This window comes from Erinaceus europaeus, chromosome 12, assembly GCF_950295315.1.
Source record: "Erinaceus europaeus chromosome 12, mEriEur2.1, whole genome shotgun sequence".
Taxonomy (NCBI): domain Eukaryota; kingdom Metazoa; phylum Chordata; class Mammalia; order Eulipotyphla; family Erinaceidae; genus Erinaceus; species Erinaceus europaeus.
The window spans coordinates 33,403,692-33,426,477 of record NC_080173.1 but is presented as its reverse complement, the minus strand read 5'-3'; the positions used below and the strand labels follow the sequence as shown (position 1 = coordinate 33,426,477).

The following is a 22,786-nucleotide window of genomic DNA, read 5'->3' as shown; positions in this document are numbered from 1 at the left end:
AATAAATAAAATAAAAATAAAAATAAAATTGCTAATGTGCCAGTCCCTACCTGCTAGGGGAAAGATTCACAAGTGGTGAAACAGGGCTGCAGGTTTCTTTCTCCCTCTCTATCTCCCCCTTCTTCTCCATTTCTGGCTGTCTCTATCCAATAAATAAATAAATAAATAAATATTTTTTTAAAAAAATAGCTAATGTAGCACAGCAGGTTGAGTACACATAGTATGATCCTGGTTCGAGCCTGACTCCCCACCTGCAAAGGGGTCACTTCACAAATGAAGCAGGACTGCAGGTGTCTGTCTTTCTCTTCTCTCTGTCTTCCCCTCCTCTCTCAGTTTCTCTCTGTCCTATGCAACAACAATAGCAGCAGCAGCAACAATAACAATAATGGGAAAAAAATGGCCTCCAGGAGCAGTGGATTTGTAGTGCAGGCACCAAGCCCCAGCAATAACTCTGGAGGCAAAAAAAAAAGAATAGCTAAGATCATGTATTGAGGTATTGAGGTGAATTTTTTTTCCCTGATGTTATCACTAAGACTTTCATAATATATATGTTTCTCTATAAGATGAGTTACTGTTGGGCTGTGGTGGCTAGCATAATGATTATGCAAAGAGACTCTCATGCCTGAGGCTCCAAAGTCCCAGGTTCAGTTCCCTGCACCACCATAAGCCAGAGCTGAGCAGTGCTCTGCTAATAAATAAATGAACAAAAAATAAAATAAAATAGGTTACTGTTAGGAATCCTAATTTTCACCAGAGAGATAGCTCTTGAGGACAATGCCTGCATTGCCATGCATCTGGCCCAGGTTTCAGCCCTCTGTGAGGTATTGTTGGAGTGAAGGAAGCTCAGATGCTGTGATGTCTTTCCCTCTCTGTTTCTCAAGTATAAGTGGTCCACAGCTCTGAAATCACTCATATAAGAGGTCTAGGCTACACACACACACACACACACACACACACACACACTTTTTGAATAATCAGAAGAGGCATTTATTTTGAGCATGCAGAAATGTGGATTCTAGGCTGGGTGGTAGAATACCCAGTAGAGTCTATACATTATCATACATAACAACCCAGTTTCAAGCCCTCAAGTAGGAAAAGAAGCTTCCTGAATGGAAGAGTAGTGCTACAGGCATCCTTATTTTTTTCTATCACCCTATCTTTTATCCTTTATCAAGAAAAAAAAAAGGCCATCCAGAAATGATGGTGAAGCTGTGTAGGCACTGAGCCCCATCAATAACACTAGTGAAAAAAAAAAGTGCATTCACACACTTAACATAATGTCTTTACAGACTTAGAGCTGATACATTTTCAATTAATTGAAATTTTACTATTTGGGATTAATTTTTGGCATTCTCCCATTATATAAGGAGGGAGTCTCTGGGTGGTGGTTTCTTTTGCTGTGCAGGAGCTTTTAAATTTGATGTGGTCCCATTGGTTTATTTCAGTCTTCCTTGCAATTGGATTTATATAATTGAAGATGCCTATAAAATTTAGATGGAAAAGGGTTCTGCTAATATTTTCCTCTAAGTATTTGATAGTTTTTGGTCTAACATCCAAGTCCTTGATCCATTTGGAGTTTACTTTTCTTTGTGGTGAAATATAATGGTTCAGTTTCATTTTTATGCATGTTTCAACCCAATTTTCCCAACACCATTTGTTGAAAAAAGTCTCCTTTCTCTATTTAATAGTTTGGGCCACTTTGTCAAAAATAAGATGCCCATAGGTGTGGGGGGCTTACTGAATAGTACTAGAACATAAACAGACTGGCCAATGGAATAGAATTGAGAGCCCTAATTATTTTTTAAACTGCCTTTCACAATGGTAGCCAACTATATACTGAAAAACTGTTGAGAACAATATTAAAAAGGACATGTAGACTGCATTGGGATTTTAGTTCTTAGACAAAGTGAGAAATAGGAATAATATATATTAAATCAAATTTTAGGAAATATAGCCATAGAATTATTACCTCTTCAATCAGAATAATCTTATTACAAAGTGCCTGTGAAATTGCCTTGTTCATAAAGGTCATATTCTTTGTAAAGGACATATGCTTTTAGACGATTGGGTAATGGAAGAAATGAAATGAAAACAGGGCATCGCAAATGTAAACGTCCCATACACTTCCGGATCTTTAGTCGGCACAAATGTTTTAAAGAACGAGGGTTTGCTGAAAGAAGAACAACAGTCACCATTTAGAAAGAAAAATAATCACTTTATATTTTCAGTGATCTTAAAGTTTAGTTTGCAAATATATTTTATACTTATATGACTAAATTTTTCATTTGCTGTTACAAAAGGGAAAAATGAATAGGAAAACAGTTTTTCACTTCTCATTGCAATCCTTCTTATAGATATGTTTCACAATCAAGTTAGAGTTGAAATACTGGCATCAATTGTGGATCTGGCCTAATGGAACAGGCTGAAAACCAAAGATCTAATTACCCAGGGAGGGACATGAAATAAAAGAAATTCTTGATTTGACTTAGGTGCTAAGGTGAAAACTTTTAGTTTAAAGGGTCATTTGATTGTTTCTACATTCTTAGGTCTTGACTTTTTTTCTTTTCTTTTTTTTTTAATATTTATTTTATTTATTTATTCCCTTTGTTGCCCTTGTTGTTTTATTGTTGTAGTTATTATTGTTGTTGTCATTATTGGATAGGACAGAGAGAAATGGAGAGAGGAGGGGAAGACAGAGAGGAGGAGAGAAAGATAGACTCCCCTTTTTTTCTTTTCTTCTGTTTTTTTCATAACTTTTAATTTCTGTGTCTACAGAGTTCCATAGGATCAGAAGAAAAGTATTACCAATTTTTTTTTTTTAAAGAGAGATACCAAACACCCTTCAACATTTATGGTCTCTCTATCTCTCCCCCCTCCCATTTTATGTGAGGCTAGAGACTAACCAGTACCTAGCATCTGCCCTCCAACCACAGTGGGAAATAACTAAATGGAGGGGGCTAGAAGGTGACACACTGGCTAAGCGCATAGTACAAACCACATGGACCTGTGCAACGATCCCCATTTGAGCCACTGGTTCCCCACCTGCCAGAGGGTGACTTACTAGCAGTGAAGCAGGTCTGCAGGCGTCTTTCTCCCTCTTATTTCCCCCTCCTCTAAATTTCTCTCTGTACTGTCCAATAAAATGGAAAAAAATGGCTGCCAGGAGCAGTGGATTCATAGTGCTGGCACCAAGCCCCAGCCATAACTGAAGGTTAAAAAATAAATACATGGGAGTCGGGTGGTGGCTCAGCAGGTTAAGCACACATGACGCTAAGTGCAAGGACCGCTGTGAGGATCCTGGTTTGAGTCCCCGGCTCCCCACCTGCAGGGGAGTCGCTTCACAAGCGGTGAAGCAGGTCTGCAGGTGTCTATCTTTCTCTCCCCCTCTCTCTATCTTCATTTCTCTCTGTTCTATCCAACAACTATGGCATCAATAACAACAATAATAACCACAAATGTTAAACAAGGGCAACAAAAGGGAAAATAAATAAAAAATAATATAAAAAATAAAATATAAATAATTAAAAAAATAAATACATAAATAAAAATAAAAAATGAAATGAATAAATAAATAAATGTTGGTAGAAGGCCATTCAGTGTGGTAGTGTGCATACCTGAGGCCCTGGGTTTATTCCCTGATATTGCATTAAAAAAATTTCTTCTATTCATATATCGCAGCTGGCTCTACAGACTTTTGTCTTTAATTTACATATTTTTAAATAAAATATCCATGTAAAAAGTCAAATGGTACTATATGAAGAGTCAGAAATACAGTATCTTGTATTCAAGATAAAATATGCCTAGATTCCAAGTTCTATATTAAGTATTCATGTGTGAAGTCAGTGGCTCCTTGTAATACATCTTCCTGCTTGTTTCCTGTCCTCCCGTGTCAGGATATAGAGATATTTATTTAGTAAGCATCATGTTTTTGTGCTCATCCAAAGTGAATCCCCCAATATCCCCAGTTACCCCAGTTGTCTTTGCTCTCATGGTATCCTTTCTCAGAACACCTCCTGAGGTCACCAGCTGGGTATTTGAGAAAACTCAAACAAGGTCTAATCAGTGAAGATCCTTTCTAGAGAGGCATAGCTTCCCCTCTGGCATGTGCTTTGCCATTGAGTCACCACCCACCTTTATAGTAAGTATTCAACTAACATTTTATCTTTTGGGAAATGCTTATAAGTAAATTCTTAGATAGGAATAGTATTTTTTCTTGGTTTCTCTAGGTCAAGTTTTCAACCAGAAGACAAAAATAATTCATCAAAGCAAATAAGAATACAATTAGTATTATTGATAAGAGTTCTCTAAGAGAAAGGTACTCACTCAAGATAAAATGAATTTCTGACCAGAGCTCCTGTGTTTGAAGCACAGTTTTCAACTTTGAACAGATTTGAATTTGATCAACGTAATCAAGCATCACTCGGACGACTTTTCCAGAGAGATGTTGTAACCACGACAATGTTATCACTTCACAGAACTGAGGAATAAAATAACTATAAGAGTAAATACAAATTAAAACTACACTGAAATACAATTTCACACCTGAGAGAATGGCTTACATCAACAAATCAGGAAATGGTGTTGGAGAGGTTGTAGAGAAATAGGGAACTCTGCTACGTTGCTGGTGGAAATGCAAACTAGTACAGTCCCTTTGGAAGACTGGACAGTTTTTAAATAAAAATGGAATTACGTTATTTCCTAGCAATACCACTTTTAGGCATGTCTCTAGTGGATACTCAATCACTAATTAGAAGGGATGCCTAATGTTCATAGCTGTGTTATTCACATAAGCCAAAGAGTGGAAGCAGCCTAAATGCTCATCAACAGATGACTGGATAAAGAAGTTATGGGATATATTCCATGGAATACTATTCTGCAATAAAAAAGATACTGTGTCCTTTGGGACAAAATGGATAGAACTGGAGGTGATTATGCTTAGTGAAATAAGTAAAGATGAAAGACAACTACCAGATGATTTCACTCATGTGGAATTTAGAGACCTGATTTACATGAACTTGCCCAAAAAAATCCAAACAAAACAGAAGCAAGCAAACTGTAAGACAGGAGAACTATGGTGGTTATCTTTGGGATGTGGGATGGTGAGGATACAGAACTTTAGTGGTGGGTGTGGTGTGGAACTATATAGCACAATCTTATAATAAACTTAATAAAATCATTTTAAAAAGTTAATAAAGAATTAAGTAGAGTGATTTAGCATAGTAATCAGAAAAGCACTAAACTGAGTCAGGAAGCAAATGTTTTCAAATTCCTTACATATAAACTAAAATGTTGAACAGAAAATATTCTTTATCCATTTGGAAAAATATTTGTTGTGTCTTCAGGACTATCTAAAAAGTAATAAAGGCGTGAAAGAGATTGGTACATAATACTGCGTAACTGTGTCTGTGAAAATAGCATTACATAACCACATCTAAATGTGGCCACCTCACTAAGTTCTAGCCAATGAGATGAGAAGGGAGTAAGACATCTTAAATAATAACACTGCTAACTTACATTAAATTCCTATGTAAAAAGTCAAGTGGTACTATATGAAGAGTCAGGAAATAATGCAAGATAAATTATGACTAGATTCCATGTCTTACATTAACCCTAAACTAAAAATAATAAAACATACATTATAATAATATGCTCTTTTTCAATTTTTCAGAATTCATTCAGAGATCCCACCATTTCATTTCTGTTTTCAGATGCTAGAAATACGGACTCAAATGTATTTTTTCTTTTTTTTTTTGGACTCCAGTATTTATAGTGTATCTATTGTGTGCTAGACATTTATAAACTGATAAACAAGAAGTGAATGGCATAAGGGAATAATTAGGCAAGAGAGCTACCTTTGATGAGGTGGGCAAGGGAGGGCCTCCTTTGAGGAAGTGACACTTAAAAAATGAGGCCTCAAAGGTGGCAGCTATTTGAAAAGTCAGGACAAAACCATGTTTCTATCTAGGAGACTACTATGATGAAAACAAAGAAAAATGTTCTAAGGAGGCATTGGTCAAGTATGGGAGACAGCATAATGGTTATGCAAACAGAATCTCATGCCTAAGGCTCTAAGGCCCCAGTTTCAATCCTTGCACCACCATAAGCCAGAGCTGAGCAGTGCTATGGTAAAAAAGAAAAGAAAAAAAAAAAGGAAAGGAATTGTAATTCTTTTTTTTTTTTAATCAGTAAGTTGAACAAAGAAAAATAATGAAATGTTAAGAGTTAAAAGAAAGAGGATAAGATCCTGGAGTACAGGTTTTGGGAATCCAGAAGCATTTTATTTAGATAATTCACTTATTTAAAGAAAAAATAGCATAACGGTTATGCAAAGAGATTCCCATGTCTGAGGCTCCAAGTCCCAGGTTCAGTTCCCTGCATCACCATAAGCCAGAGCTGAGCAGTGCTATGGTTAAAATAAATGAGAGAAAGTACCACTGATTTATAAGATGACATGCCATATTTAAAGCCTTGCTGAGATGTTGCTTCATTTGTAACACTTCCTAGGTAGAGTTAAATCACTTTCTCTTAAACTGCTTCTGGGCCGTTAACACTTTTCTACTTGAGTTAATTTTGTCATACATTTACCATATTAAAACCTTTCTAACTATTAGCTTCTGGACAGAAGGGATGAGGTTTTTTTTTTTTTTTTTTTTTTTTTTCCTTAGCATAACTACTTTGCTATCTTCCCAGCCCTACTTATCTATTGTAGTTAAGGTCAGTAATGATTAATATTGGTGAGACAGCTGATACTGTGGACTTACCATAGTATCTTTAATAACTGTAGGTGTCCAGCCTTCAGAAGTATAGGAAGGGTGAACTTTGTCTCCATGAGGACAGTCAAAGCATCGCTCTGCGTCATACCCATAATTCAACAACATCCTGAGCATGACCTCATCTTTCAGCGTGTATTGCAATGCTGATGGGAAATGTAAAGTGTTGACTTTGCAGAAGTAGTTGACATTAGCCCCATGCCGGAGCAGCAGATTGATCAACTCATAGTTGCCCATCCTTAGGGCTATCTGGAGACAGTTAACTGGATCTTGATTAGGTAGAGCCCCAGCAGTCAGGAGCAGCTTAACTGAAGAGAGGTCACCATTTGATACAGCAAAATACAAAGCTGATTTTCTATGGTCATCGTAGTACTTGCGGATTCTCTGGTCTAGCATGAAATTGACATCGAATCCAGCCTGTATGAGAAGCTGTAGGCATTCAGAGTGTGCTCCTGCGGCTGCGCAGTGAACTGGGCTGATGCCACTCCGCTTAATGGCAGCAGAATCCGTAACCGGAATCAAAATCTTTAGAGCTCTGAGAAATAATTTCAAGTGCATTTAAAAATAGTTTGTTCAAAATAGAAGCAAGCAAACTCTAAGACTTGTGATAACTATGGTGGTTATCTCTGGGAGGGTGGGGACACAACTTTGGTGGTGGGTATGATATGGAATTAACTATACATTGTAATCTTACAACCTTGTAATATACTATTTATAACAAATAAAAATAAAAACAGGTACAAAATTAACTGGTCTGGGATGGCTCTATACTAACACTGGATGGTGTTAGTATCAAGAAGTACTTTCATTCCTCAGCTGAAAGAAAAAGCCTAATTCCACAATGAAGTAGGTCTGGCAGACTTTGGCAGAGGGATATTGGTTCTTTGGTGGCGGGCATGGCATAGTGAAATTAAATACCTGATAATCTTACTCATAGGTGGGACCTAGGAAACAAAGCAGGGGATAAAGCAAAGTGAAACCACAATGGATTGTAGTGTATGACAGCAGGTCTGGGGACTCAGAATGGGAAAAGGAGGGCTGTAAAGGGGTGCTGAAAGACTTGTTCCCTATGGAGAAGGAGGAGGAAGGCTAGTTGGAGGGTTATGTGTACTGACATGTGTTTCGGGAAAATGTGAAAGGAGACCCCTGTGAAGGAAACAATTCTTTAAATCAACATTTGTTCAATAAAGTGATACTGAAATTAGGGGAGAAAGATACTGTACCCCTAAAATATGTAACCTTATAAACTAATGTCACTGCAATTAAAAAACAAAACAAAACCCAGGCAACCTGGAAGGAGGCAGAATGGTAGAGCTCTAGACTTACAAGCAGTAAGTCCAAAGTTTGACCCCTAGCACTGCATACCATAGTGCTCCTCTAGCCTTTCTTTAATCCTCTTTCTTAATAAATAAAATAATTCCTTTAAAAAAATAAAAGCTCAGGTAGCAGGTAAGATTAAATGACACCATTTTCTAAGTCTTAACATCTGGAATTAGCCCTCAGAATTAACTTCAACAGTAAGCTGAGGCTTGAAGTCTTCCAAATTGATTAAAGACCTGAGAATTAAAATAGTTCTATGTCTCCTCAGTGGCTAAAGAGAATGCCTAACTTCATTACTTTCTAGCTGGAAGAGAAATTTAAGTGTAGCATCAGAAATGAATACAAAGTTCTCAGAAGCCACTCCCCAAAAGAGTAGTTATTACTATTTTTATTACTTGGAGCAATGTGATTAAACTTACAACAAGTGGCCTCTGTCAGCTGCCACATGAATGGGCAGGTGGCCTGAATTCTTGGGGATGTTGGCATCAGCTCCATACTCCAGCAGGAGAGTCACAGAGTCTGGATTTCCTCCTTGAGCAGCTTCAAGTAAGATGGACGAAGAATCAGAGGCCTGACAAAGAGCATTGGCTCCTGGAGGATAAAGAGCTTCAGTATACAAAGTCTCTTCCACAGTATTGCTTAAGCATTCCTGAAGCTTTATCAGTACTAGCAAAGAGCAACTGTTGAGCAGCCATGTCAACAAAGAACCAAGTTAGAAATAAAATGCTACCTTCAGCTCTCAAACACTTTTTCTTTTTCTTCTTCTTCTTTTTTTTTTTTTTGCCATTGAGGTTATCAATGGGGCTTGGTCCCTGCACTATGACTCCACTGCTCCCAGTGACCTTTTTTTCCCTTTATTTTTATTTGATAGGACAAAGGGAAATCATAGAGATACACTTGCAACATTGTTCTTCACTTGTGAAGCTTTCCCCCACCCCCGAAGGTGGGGGCTGGGGGCTTGAACCCAGGTCCTTGTACATTCAGCTAGGTATGGCACCATCTAATCTCAACTCTCAAGCATTTTATTATCTAGTTGAGAAAGAAAAAGAATAATGTGATCAGTTTTTGAGTTGTAAGTAGGCTGGCTGTTAGAGTATTTTTTAAGTTTTATCTTAGAAATTCTAGGAGAAATAGTTTCATGCATAGTAGTTTTACTTCCAAATCATTCTAATAATGGGCACTTAACTCATAACAAAGAATTGTATTAACAACCCTACTGAACTCTATCCCCAGATATTCTAATGATAATTGGTGGAAAAGGGCATTTGCTGTTTTTTAACTTGTTCTTGGGGGTCATAGTAAGGAACACTGTAATTGCTTCTGGTTGAATTTATACAGGTATAGGCAAAAGGGATACAGGAATAGGGATAATGTCCTCTAGAAAATCTCAGGGTGGAGGTTGTAAAGTGAACTAGAAGGAGAAAGGAGTCTGGGGTCTATTGTGATATTTTCAGGTAAAATAGACTTCTAAGCAGTAGCATTTAAATAGATGAAAGGAGGACATTCTAGTTGCAGTCACAGTTCATATAAAAAAAGTCATGATTTTAATTTAATACAAAACACACAGTCATCAGTTTGGTAGTTACCCATGAACCCGACTCCTAAAATGCATTAAGAAATATCTAGCAGGGCCAGGTTACTATATGCAATGGGCTGGGTTCAAGCCCTGGGTCCTCAGCTACATAGGGAAAGTGCCACAAGCAGTGGAACAGTGCTTGCAGGTGCCTCTCCCTTCTCTCTCAACCTCTCTGCCTCTCTATCAAGATAAAGAAGAGAGAGATAGAGCTAGAGAGAGACCTGCTTGGAGCAATGGAGTTGTGCAGGCACTGAGCCCCAGCTACAACTATGGCGGCAGAAAAGAAATGTCTAACAAGCCTTCAAATAATGAGTTCTGACTACATGTATAGTTGTTTCCTTTATGTACATAATAGTTCCTAAACTTTACAACTCTAAGAAGTAGCTGCTAACATCTTCATTTTAAAGACAAAGAAACTGAAGCTCCTTGAGGTTGTGACTCTACCAGAGGTGCATAATTAATTATCAAGGTAATCAGGTTTAGTGTGCAGATGGCCAAACCCAGAGCTCAATTCTGTGATGCCATGTTGCCACTCCTGCAATGAAAGGTGTTAAATTAATGTCATTTGGGGAGTCGGGCGGCAGTATAGCAGGTTAAGTGCAGGTGGAGGATCCTGGCTCGAGCCCCCAACAATGACATCAATAACAACAAAACAACAAGAAAAACAAAAGGAAATAAATAAATAATTTAATGTGATTTGGAATCAAACATATATGGGTTCAAATCTTGGCTCTGCCTTTTACTATATCACTTAGTACAAATCACTTTGTAAATGAGTAACCTAAGGGAAATGCTCTATGAGGCCAATTAATATAATTTTGTTTGAAGCGTAAGGGCTTAAAGTCCACTGTCTCTTCTTTTTCTTTTCTTTTTTTTTTTTTTTTCTGCCAGTAGTCTACACCAGAGGTTTCTTTTCCCTCAGAAATGAAGCATCCAGCATTATTCCAGTGAATGACTTTAGACATCACTGGCAAGGCTAAATTTAAACCTCTTAAAATATCTTAGAGGTATTAGTTGGAAACTAGCCTTCCATATATAATAAGAGACATTTAGCTAAGTTTCAAAAGCACAAAGCTGTTTTTGAAACACGGAATCTCTGCAGCTTGAAATATCTGAGATTAAGATAATATCTTGTTATGAAGGATGGAAGGCAGGAAGGAGACAGGGAGAAGAGAGAAAGATGGTAGGCTTCTGAATACAATCTGAATAAAGGATAGTAGAGAATAAAATTCCTTATTAAATTTTGGTAAATATTTGATTACTTGGCAAAAAAAAAAAAGATACTACACTGTTTGTTCTGACTATATCATTAGTGGGTGTCTCCTCAAAGGCAATAAATGCCAAAGTTCTCTGAGCTAAGGTCTCTGCCAGTTAAACCAGGATCTAAACTGGCCACAACAACACTGGTGGCAGAGAAGGGCCGGTTTGAAGGGAAGTCCTGCACCTGGTACTACCTCCAATCTTCACTTTCCTTAAGTGCAAAGTCAGGACCATGCCTATTTCAAGTCTTTTTTTTAGACGACTACAATGAGGTAACATAGGCAACTGAATGTCTGGTGCTTAGAAAATATTTAATAAATAAAGATGCCTTCCCTTTCTCTCAGAATTTTGACCATTATGAGAGGGGAGATCTAGGACCAACAGAAGGAATCAAGAAGAATTCCCTAAGAGTGGACTGTCTTTTGACTTAATTTAATCAAAGACAACATATGAAGGATGTTTCAGGATCTTTTGAATCTAGAGCAGGGGATACACACACACACACACACACGTACACACACACACACACGTACACACACACACACACACACACACACACACACACATACACTCCTACCTTACTAACAAATAGAGCAAACAATCATCTTTAACATTGGTTAGGAAGATTGATTTTTTTTTTTTCCAGAGATGTGGTGTGGGGGATTGAACCTGGGACTTTGGATTCTCAGGTGTGAGTTTCTTTGCATAACCATTATGCTATCTACCCCTGTCCTATTAACTTTTTAAAAAAAATATTATCTTCATTTATTTATTGGATGAGACAGCTAGAAATTGAGAGGAAAGGGGAAAACAGAGAGAGAAAGAGACACCTGTAGCACTGCTTCACCATATGCAAAGCTTTCCTCCTGCAGGTGAGGACTGGGGGCTCCAACCTAGGTCCTTATGCATTGTAGCATGTGTGCCCAACCAGGTGTGCAATCACCTGGCCCCTAATTTTTTTTTTAAATTGCTACCAGGATAAACGCCGAGGCTCATACTAAGAATCCACCCCTCTTGGCAGCAATTTTTTCCTTTTGTTTTCTTTCTTTTTTTATTAGATAGGACAGAGAGAAATGGAAATAGAGGGGGAGAGAGATGGAGAGAAGGCCTGCAGCCTTTTTGGTGGAGACCAGAGGCTTGAAACCATGTCCCTGTTAATATGTGTGCTCAACTGAGTGTACCACTGCCCCTGGAACATTTAAGTTTTAAGAGTAAATTGGACATAGTAATTTTAGGGAAGTTACTATTCATATACAATAAGATACTCAACTACTTTTTAGGCTTTTCAGTAACCAATATCAGCATAATGCATTACCAAACATACATATTAGACTTAAGTGAAACACTAACTCCAATTATTTTGAAGCTCTCCAAAAAGAGAACACTTGGGGTATGCACCACATTGATAGTGTGCTGGTTTTTATAGGTATGCTTGCCTTTCTGCAGTAAAATTTCCATGATTTCAGTGTGTCCATTTTGGGCAGCAAGAGCAAGAGGAGTGAATCCATAGGAACTCTGTAAGTCAGGCTGTGCCCCAGCCACTAGCATAAGCTTCACCATATCCTGCCTCCCCAGCTTGGCTGCTTCGTGGAGAGCTGTCCTCTCATTGGCACACTGAAGATTCACATCTGCCCCACAGCTGAGCAACAAAGCAGCCATGTCGTAGGAGTCATGTAGAATAGCTGAGAAATGAGAAGTGAGGTAGGCATTATGTTCAGTGGGAGGTTATGGCCAGAGTATTTTTTGTATCTGCCCCCTCCCTCCAACACCCATGTGCCAGTATTTTGTGTTTATGAAACAGATTGTAAAATGAGTCATATATCATGGGGTCCAGGAGATAGCTCACTCAGTAGAAACTTACCCATGCACAAGGGCCTGGGTTCATGTCCTTACACCATGTAGGAGCACCATGCCAAGGGGTGCTGTCTCTCTCCCACTCTCTTCCTCCACTCTGTCTCTCCCCCTCTATATGAAAAAAAAAAAAAGAGCCTACCAGGAGTGGTGGAATCATGTGAGCACAAAGTTCTAGTGAAAAAGTATCATATATTAAGAAGAGCATTTTACATCAGTAGGTCAGTTGCTTTTCTGTAAGCTATGACCAATTATCCACTGTCTGCTGGATGTATAGATGGCCAATAAACAAATAATATTTTTATTAATCTATATTTTCCCAAGAAATATGGGAATTCAGGTATCTTCTGGACTTAATGCCTGGACTGCATTAAATGAGAAAATGAGCAATGAGTCCAGGGTCTCATGTGTAGATGGTGGTCTAGCTGCTGAGCTACCTCCTGAGCCCATAGAATTTTTTGAATTCATTTTTAATGCAGTCCTGGGAAGTGAACCTAGAACTTCTTGTATGCATAATACCACAAAAAGCAGTCTCCCAGGCCCAATTTTCTCATTTCTCTGAATGAGAAGGAAAGGAAAGGAGAGACACCATATACTGCTCCATCATCCATGGACTCCCATGAGTGTCATGCATGGTACTCCCATAAGTGATTTGAACCCAGGGCCTTTGGCCTTTGCATGGTACAGCACTATACTAGGTGAACCCAGACACCTCTCCCCCCAAAGAAAATTACTTTAAAATTCACATTTCATTAGCCCAACATCTCTAATAACTGACTTTTTTTTTGTATTTATGCTATAATTCACTTTTGGATGAGCATCTTTAGTTCTTTGAGATCCTAAAACAGGTTGAATTTGGTTCATAGTCATATATAATGTGTGGTAGAAATTGTTCTGATACTGGAACTATAGTGTCAAGTGTGCTTAAAATTCATTCAGCTCGAATGGTAAAAGACTGGCATACTTTAACGATGACTCTTTAGTCACTTTCAGGCCACCCCATCAGCTGGGGCCCTAGTCGGGGAGTCCTGAGATTCCCAAACAGACATGATGGGCCTAGACCTCGAATAAATCCCTCTCTCCGTTCTACCAGTAATCTCTATCAGGAACAACAAAACAGACCCCTTGTGGACCCCCACAGGACCTTTCCCTCAACTTGGATCAACAATGGTAGAGAATGTTCCATCCTCCGAAGGGAGGCTGGACAACATACTCTATGCTATACCTGAAGAAGATGGGTCCTGATAATGGGGCAGCTTGGAATGCTCCTACTGATGACCACAGAATGTGAGCTCAGACCTACAGGGATGCAGAGGTCACATAGGTTCCTAAACTGAATATGGGCCCCAGATCACATCATATTGATGGAGTTTACAGACAACAATATTTATACACCTTTCCCATATTTAGGAGCTACTCTCTTCCCTGATCCAGCTTTCTGGTCCTTTTTCCAGCCACATCTTCTCCCCAGACAATAACTTGGATCCACCTGCACATCAGACTTCAGGCTCAGGGCAAAACAATAACAACAACAACAAAACTAGTATAGCCACAGGCCCTTTGGAATATAACTAAAATATGCCTACTAGCTATCTACAGAACAGAGACCCCCCCCCCAACTCTTCATCTGTACTATTCCAGCCTTTAGATTCATGATTAGTCAACAACTTGTTTGGCTTTATATGTTAACTGTCTTTTCAGCCACCAGGTTCCAGATGCTTACATGATGCCAACCAGACTTCCCTGGGCAGATGACCTCACCAACGTGTTCTGGAGCCCCACTTCCCCAGAACCCCGCCCCACTAGGGAAAGAGAGAGGCAGGCTGGAAGTATGGATCAACCTGTCAATGCCCATGTTCAGCAGGGAAGCAACTACAGAAGCCAGACCTTCTGCATCCCACAATGACCTTGGATCCATACTCCCAGAGGGTTAAAGCATAGGAAAGCTATCAAGAGAGGGGATGGGATATAGAGTTCTGGTGGTGGGAATTGTGTGGAGTTGTACCCCTCTTATCCTATGGTTTTGTCAGTGTTTCCTTTGTATAAATAAATAATAAAAAATAAATTAAATAAAAATAAATGATACATGAAAAAATTCATTCAACTAGCTCTCTGTGGTGTGCTCTCTGGAAACCCATTTTTTAAATTTTAATGACACTTACTTAATGGATAATATACTGCCTTCATCTTATCTGTTCTTTTTCTAGTATTCCTATTATCTACATGTTGATCCTCTAGGATCATCCTTCTAACTTCATTTCCCTCTATTCCATAGTGGTGTTGCTGGGGATTGAACCTGGAAACTTTGGTGCCTCAGATATGAATGTCTTTCTGCATATACATTATGATATCGCTTCAGTTCTCATGTCTTTTTGTCTTAACTTTATCTTCTAAACTTCTCTTCTCCTATACTTCTATCTCATATATGTTTTGAATTTATTTCTGTGATTAGATTTTTAATTTTTCCTCTTTCAGTTATTTTTTTTTTCCTCCAGGGTTACCGCTGGGGCTCGGTGCCTGCACTAGGAAGCCACTGCTCCTGGCACCTTTTTTTTTTCCCCCATTTTTGTTGTTGTTGGATAGGACAGAGAGAAATTGAGAAAGTAGGGGAAGGTAGAGAGGGAGAGAGAAAGACAGACACCTGCAGGCCTGCTTCACTGCTTGAGAACCGACGTCCCCCACCCCCACGCCATAGGTGGGGAGCCAAGGGCTTCAACCAGGATCCTTGTGCTGGTCCTTGTGCTTGTCCTTGCACTTCACACTATGTGCACTTAACCCAGTGCACTACCGCCTGCCCCCCTTTCAGTTTTTTATAAAGACAGAGAGAAATTGAGAAGGAATAGGGAGACAGAGACAGAGATACAGAGATGCCTGCATCATGGCTTCAACACTAGTGAAACTTCCACCTTGCAGAAGGGGATGGGAAAGTTGAACTGAGTCCCTTGGTACCTTGGCACCTTGTACATGGTAATATGTGCCTCTACCTGGTGTACCATTACCTGGCCATATTTTAATTTTCAGTAGTGTTTTTGCTTTGTTCTGTTCCTTGACTTTCTTGTAGTGCCTGCATTTTGTTTAATTTCTCTAAGGGAACTAATCATAATTTCCATCCTATATTTATTTTTATTGAGTAATCTTTATCTTCCAAGTTGCTTATCTCTGTTTGTTGTAGACTTTCCTCTGGTATTCCTTGATTATCTGCTCTTAATTAACAGAACTAAAGAGATGATAGGAAGGGGGGGAGGGGGACAACAGTAGCGAAGTGGATTAAGGGCTCATGGCTGAAGTGCAAGGCGCAAGGACCAGTGTAAGAATCCTAGTTTGAGCCCACTGCTCCCTACCTGCAGGGGGGTTGCCCCACAAATGGTAAAGCAGGTCTGCAGGTATTTATCTTTCTCCCCCCTCTCTGTCTTACCCTCTTCTCTTGATTTTCTCTGTCCTATCCAACAACAGCATGGCAATAATAACAATAAGAACAACAAAGTGGGGAAAATGGCCTCCAAAAGCAGTGAATTCATAGTGCAGGCACTGAGCCCCAGTGATAACCCTGAAGGAAAAAAAATGATAGGATAGTCTAACAAGTTGATATGCCTGGGCCATCTGTTGAGGAACCCCTAGTTTTACTATCTTTAGTTCTTAGGATGATGAAATTCTCCATAGAAGTCTTTTCTTGGGGGGGGCTAAAGTTCTGCTTTTTAAAAAATATATGTATTTATTTATTTTTGGCCAGAAACAGAGAGAAATTGAGAAGGATAGAAGAGAGACTGCTCCACCACTCATGAAGCTGTCCTCCTGCAGGTGGGGACAAGGGGTTTGAACCTGGGGTCCTGTGTACTGTAATGTGTGCACTATAACCAGTTGCAGCACTCCTCTCCTCTCTTCTCCTCTTCTTTTCTTGCCTCTATAGTTATTGCTGGGGCTCAGTGCCTGCACTACAAATCCACTGCTCCTGGCAGCCATCTTCTTTTCCTCGTTGCTGTTGTTGTTGCTGCTGCTGTAGTTGTTGGGTAGGACAGAGAGAATTTGACATGGGAGGGGAAGACAGAGAGTGGGAGACAAAGACAGATACCCGAAGACCTGCTTCACTACTTGTGAAGCTTTCCTCTGCAGGTGAAATCTACAGAATTCTATTCGGTTGGGAAGAATTCAGCAGGGCCAAGTGGAAGAAGTGATCTAGGGATCCAACTGCAAGTTTCTTAGTAGTTTTCAACAATTTCTTCTATATTAGCTGCTTGTATTTCATCAATGCATCATGAAGTGACATTTAGTAAAAATTTCCAAGCATTTTGATAATTATGCTAATTAACCATTTTCCTGTTGCCAACTTAAGATTTGACTTCTTGTTCTTTACCACATCTGCTCTTCAGGCATTAAAAATCATATCATTGTCTTTTCTCCAGTTCTTCCCACTCTTTTGTATCTCACTCCTTTATAATACTATTATGCTTCTAATGAAAACTCAAATGGGAGCAAAAATCAATCATATTCATCCTACTAGCTTTACCCAACCACAGGCTGTTTCTTCCTCCTTTGCTCCATTCTTAAATTTCTTACACCAAAATCAACTGGTTTAATTAAGACACCATGAAAACTGAGCTGCTGCTTAACAGGCTGAGATTTGGCATCACAGACCAGCCTACAGAAAGCTTTTGAGAATCAGCCACCCGTGACTGGTCAGTAGGGGCCAGAGTGACAGTACCACAAAGCTGTGGGCAGGGAGGAGACTCAGAATCAGATTCTTCTTCTCCAGAGATAAAATGTCTATTTACCTGTAAGAAGAGGAGAATCACCTTCCAAATTCTTGGCATTTGGATTGCAACCATTGAGAAGAAGAAAACTGGCATTTTCTAATAGACAGTTGCTTACAGCCAAAAAAAGTGGTGTTTCACCATTGTGAGTGGTCTGATCCCATGCACTGGGTTTTGAAGCTGGAAAACAGCAACCAACCAAAAGAAAAAAATAAAAGAAGAAAGAAAGAAAAACACTGAATAACACAGGTGAAGATATAGAAGTAAATTTCCTCAGAAACATCAAGCAAAGTCATAAAACTCACCTTTTAGAGTTATTTCCAAAATGTTCTTATTTAACTGTACTGCAGCCTTATGCAAAGGAAGCCAGCCTAGCCTATCTGCTTCATCAAAGGCAGACTGGTTCTTGGACAATTGTGATAAGGCATCTTCCTTACCTATTAATAAGTTAAATAAGAACAGATTTTGCATACATACAAGGCTGGCCATATTAATTCTGAACCCCATCACCAAGGTTAATGTATTCAAGACAACAAAATACTATCATCATCTTTTAGAAAAGCCACATTTAAAAGGCAACAACAAAAAAGCAGTGTCACCCTGGGCTGTGGAGACCCATTGTCACACAGGAAAAAAGATCAGCCCATGAAGGAGTCCAGGATCTCGTCACTAAACAGTGCTAAAATATTTTTCTCCCAGAAAGGCTTCCACCCCCCTGACAATTAGCTGTGGAAACCACCCTCATCACCACCCAATGTTCAGTATTTGCTGAACTTGTAGAGAGAAAAGTGGTCATTGTTATTGTCACTATCATATCTTACCATAAATTGAAGAGGACAGAATAGGAAGAGTACTTAACTGTCTCTATTGTTTCCACTATCTTCTTGCAGTCAACACTCAAAAAGGAAAGGGGGCTGCATAGGGAAATAGATGAATGAATAAATACATAATTCCAAAGCAGAGGAAAACTCTACAGCAATTGATACTTTTTTTTATTAATTTGTTTATTTATAAAATGGAAACACTGATAAGACCATAGGATAAGAGGGGTACAATTCCCACCACCAAAGCTCTGTATCCCATTCCCCTCCCCTGATAGCTTTCCTGTTCTTTAACCCCATGGGAGTATGGACCCAGGGTCATTATGGCGTGCAGAATGTGGAAGCACTTGATTTTAAAATTTTATTTATTTATTTATTTATTCCCTTTTGTTGCCCTTGTTGTTTTATTGTTGTAGTTATTGTTGTTACTGATGTTGTTGTTGTTGGATAGGGCAGAGAGAAATGGAGAGAGGAGGGGAAGACAGAGAGGGGGAGAAAAAGATAGACACTTGCATACTTGCTTTCACCGCCTATGAAGCGACTCCCCTGCAGGTGGGGAGTCAGGGGCTTGAACCGGGATCCTTCTGGCGGTCCTTGTGCTTTGGCATTTGATATTTTTAAAAAGGAAGAGGTATAGGCAATAGTAGTCAGCCAAGGATAATTTTTGTATGAGGAAATGAGTGAGGCTTACAAGAGATAGTTCTTAAATCTAGGGAAACTCCTCTCCCATGTCTGTCTTCCCTAAGCTGTTAGCTTCTTTTGAGCCAGACTGCCAGTCTACTAGCCCTATGATATTGAGTTAGTCATATAATTTCTCAGTCTCCCCATTTCTAAATAGGGATAATGATAGTACCCACAGCAGAGAGAGGTAATGAAAATGAGAATTTTAGGAGTTGGACGGTAGCACAGCCGGTTAAGCGCACATGGCGCAAAGGACCGTAAGGATCCTGGTTTGAGCCCTTGGCTCCCCACCTGCAGGGGCGTTGCTTCACAAGCGGTGAAGCAGATCTGCAGGTGTCTTTCTCTCCTCCTCTCTATCTTCCCCTCCTCTCTCCATTTCTCTCTGTCCTATCCAACAATGATGACAATGATGACAACAATAAGAACAGTAATAACTACAACAATAAAACAACAAGGGCAAAAAAAAAAGGAATAAATAAATATTAAAAAAAGAAAATGAGAATTTAAATGAGTTAATAATTTGAAATGCTTAAGACAGTGTAGCACACAGTGGTGGGCTCATGGGCTTCTTACTCATCATCTCAACACTGGCAAACTACAGAATCTCTTAGGGTTAAAATATATTTATCCAGTCATGCCACCAATGAGCAAATGAAGGTTACTGACCCAAATAAGTTAGGTTTCTGCACTTTAGAAAAACAATAGTAACTGCTGGGGTGAAAGGGTGAAGTTGCTAACTAGCCAGAGAGTATCTGAAGAGCTGTTTACAGCTGCAGAAAGTCCAGATTTAGGATGATTCCCTGATATCACTGAAGGCCCTCTGGTGTCCTTTTTCAGCAATGATAACAGAATTCAGATTCCATACCCATCAGAAGGAAGTAGATTCTCCTGAGTATAAATTTGCATTTTTCCTTATAATTTGAGTAGTAGAATGAACCGCAACCACTAACTCCACTAAGATTGAAAATAACTGTCTAAGTGCCTGAGTTACAAGTATGCACTTCCTTAGCTTCCTAAAGATGGGACATATCATAGTCCTCTAGTTCTTCATTTCTTTTCCTTTCCTTCCTTTCCTTCCTTCCTTCCTTCCTTCCTTTTCTGCCTCCAGGGTATCGCTGGGGCTCAGTGCCTACACTATGAATCCACTGCTCCTGGAGATCGTTTTTTCCATTTTTATTTTTCTTTTCTTTTTTAAAATTTTTTAAATATTTATTTTCACTTTTGTTGTCCTTGTTTTTATTGTTGTTATTATTATTGTTGTTGTTATTGATGTCGTCATTGTTAAATAGGACAGAGAGAAATGGAGAGAGAAGGGGAAGACAGAGAGGGGAAGAGAAAGATAGACACCTGCAGACCTGCTTCACAGCCTGTGAAGTGACCTCTCTGCAAGTGGGGAGCTGGCGGCTCGTACTGGGACCTTTATGCCTGTCCTTGTACTTCATGCCACATATCTTTTTTTTTTTTAACCAGTACTGCTCAGCTCTGGCTTATGGTGGTGCAGGCGACTGAACCTGGGACTTTGGAGCCTCAGGCATGAGAGCCTTTTTGCATAACCATTATGCTATTTACCCCTGCACATTTTCCCCATTTTGTTGCCGTTGTTGCCATTGCTCTTGTATAGGACAGAGAGAAATCAAGAGAGGAGGAGAAGACAGAGAGGGGAAGAAAGACACCTGCAGACCTGCTTCACTGCCTGTGAAGGTGGGGAGCTGGGGGCTCAAACTGGGATCCTTTTGCCATTCCTTGCACTTTGTGCCATGTGCGGTTAATCCTCTGTACTACCGCTTGGCCCCCTTCTTTTTCTTCTTTTAGATAAATACAAAGGAGGGAGGGAGAGGGGGAGAAGGGGAGAGGGAGAAGGAGAGAGGGAAAAGAGTAGGGGGAGAGAGGAAAAGGGAAAGGGAGAGGGTCTCTAGAGGACCAAAGCTGCATTCAGTATGGTGGGGATCAAGCTCAAACTTGTGTCATTCACATGACAAAGCAGTACAATATCCAAGTAAGTTAGTTTGCTGTCTCTCATGTATTTTTCCTTCCTGATCTCCAGTCTGCATTTTCTCATTCAGATTTGCTGCTAATCACCCTCAACTATTTTCTTTACAGCTTAAGATCTAAATTATTTCCAAACCATTTCTTTCTGGACAGGCATAATATCTCCTAGATATTTAAAGACACCTCCTTAGAGTCTGACCCTCCCATTCTTGTCACATTATTAGAGTTGTGATAATGTAAAGTGTCACTATTGACTGCTTTTACAACAATAACAACAACAAACAAAAAAACTGATTACCTCTCATCAAGTGCTTGCTGTGTAGTCTCCAGCTTGTGAATATCCTGTAAACTCTGTTGAATAACGAGTTGAATATCAAAGTCATCATCTATGTCTTCATCACCAGTGTATTTATCCATGTAAAACGCAGATTTACTTCAAAATCTGAATGAAATAAAATATTTTCCACTTATGAGAACAGATGGTAGGGCCAGGAGGTGGTGCATATGGTTAAGCACACACATTATAGTGTGCAAGGACCTGGGTTCAAGCCCCTGGTCCCCTCCTGTAGGGGGAAAGCTTTATGAGTGATGAAGCAGTACTGCAGGTGTCTCTCTGTCTCTCTCCCTTTCTGTCTCCACCTCCCCTCTCAAACTCTCTGTCTCTATCCAATAAAATAAATAAATAAACAAATAAAACCAGATGGTCTTCAACTTAAAATTACAAACAAATTTCAGAAACCTATTACATTGATAGGATAAATGAAAATCCAACTTTAGAAAGAAAACAAAATATTGTATTGATTCCCCCCAATAAACTTAAAACAGTCTTCTGAACTGCAATAGATTCAATATAAATGAGAGGTTCCCATGAATAAATATTTCTTGAAAGATAAGTTAATGAAAAAAATATCTTTCATATAAATTTTGTCAGTGTCATTGTAATTATGGAAATACTTATCATATTGTCTGGGATTAGGAGTTTTTCCTCGGAGAATATAGTACTTACCTAAAGTAACTTCTTTTTTATACACAGTATTGTGATGAAATTAAGTTTTAGTTAGTAAATTTAAAAATAAGCAAGCTATAGGAATATTGTACAATACATATCAGGAACAGTGGTAGTAAAGCCAATGTGTTTTAATAGGCTTTAAAGAACATTTCAGTTTTTAGCATTGAATAGGTTTGATCACATAATAAAGACTTTTTACCTTTTGTTATATCCTTTAGACGAGCAGTGGAGTTTTCTCTATTAGAGATTAGAACATCAGGACTGCATTTATATTTAGGATCTCTACTTGCCTGTAGTGACCATTCCATTAATAGCTTTACTATAAATACTTGATCATAAGACAGGTCTGGCACATTCACCTTTTTTTTTTTTTTCTGCACAACATGGTTTAGTTCTGTTGGAAACATAATCTCCTTTCTTCATTGCTATCACTGCTATATTCATTCACTTCATTAAATTTGAAGTGTTAAACATTATATTCCTGGAATAAAATGCTTTTGCATGGGGTTGCCCATGGGATGGAAATTGATTTTTTAAGACTGATGCATATATCACCCCTCCAAAAAAAAAGGGCCACAACTAATTTTCCATTTTTAAGAGAACCAAAACATGTTGCTCAGACTTAATGGTCCTGATTCATTGCACCTACATTTTCTGTGGACTGTAGAACCTCATGTATAAGCACTTCAAGTGAGTGAATGAAAAGTACACCATTACTGAAGCACAAGAAAAGACTAAGCACTTGTGAAAGGGGATGATTT

The 22,786-nt window shown here is 39.1% G+C and overlaps 1 protein-coding gene and 1 long non-coding RNA gene across 3 annotated transcripts; one reads left to right on the top strand and one right to left on the bottom strand.

Moving 5' to 3' along the window:
- Positions 1-963: 963 nt before the first annotated feature.
- Positions 964-22,301, bottom strand: ASB14 (ankyrin repeat and SOCS box containing 14). Of its 2 annotated transcripts, XM_060203072.1 has the most exons (10): positions 22,225-22,301; positions 21,315-21,458; positions 18,386-18,439; positions 17,831-17,964; positions 17,547-17,705; positions 12,363-12,608; positions 8,510-8,681; positions 6,762-7,305; positions 4,324-4,477; positions 964-2,170 (listed from the first exon to the last, which is right to left on the bottom strand). In XM_060203072.1, exons 2-10 carry the CDS (start codon positions 21,431-21,433, stop codon positions 1,992-1,994), a joined length of 1,761 nt encoding a protein of 586 aa, XP_060059055.1. In that variant the 5' UTR covers positions 21,434-21,458; positions 22,225-22,301; the 3' UTR covers positions 964-1,991. The 2 variants fall into 2 exon arrangements, with proteins under 2 accessions (XP_060059055.1, XP_060059056.1); XM_060203073.1 differs by lacking the exon at positions 964-2,170 and having other exon boundaries at positions 4,330-5,348.
- On the top strand, positions 2,160-5,374 carry LOC132541881 (uncharacterized). Its single transcript, XR_009552981.1, has 2 exons — positions 2,160-2,497; positions 4,227-5,374. It is a non-coding gene; the product is annotated as an uncharacterized LOC132541881 (long non-coding RNA).
- Positions 22,302-22,786: the final 485 nt, after the last annotated feature.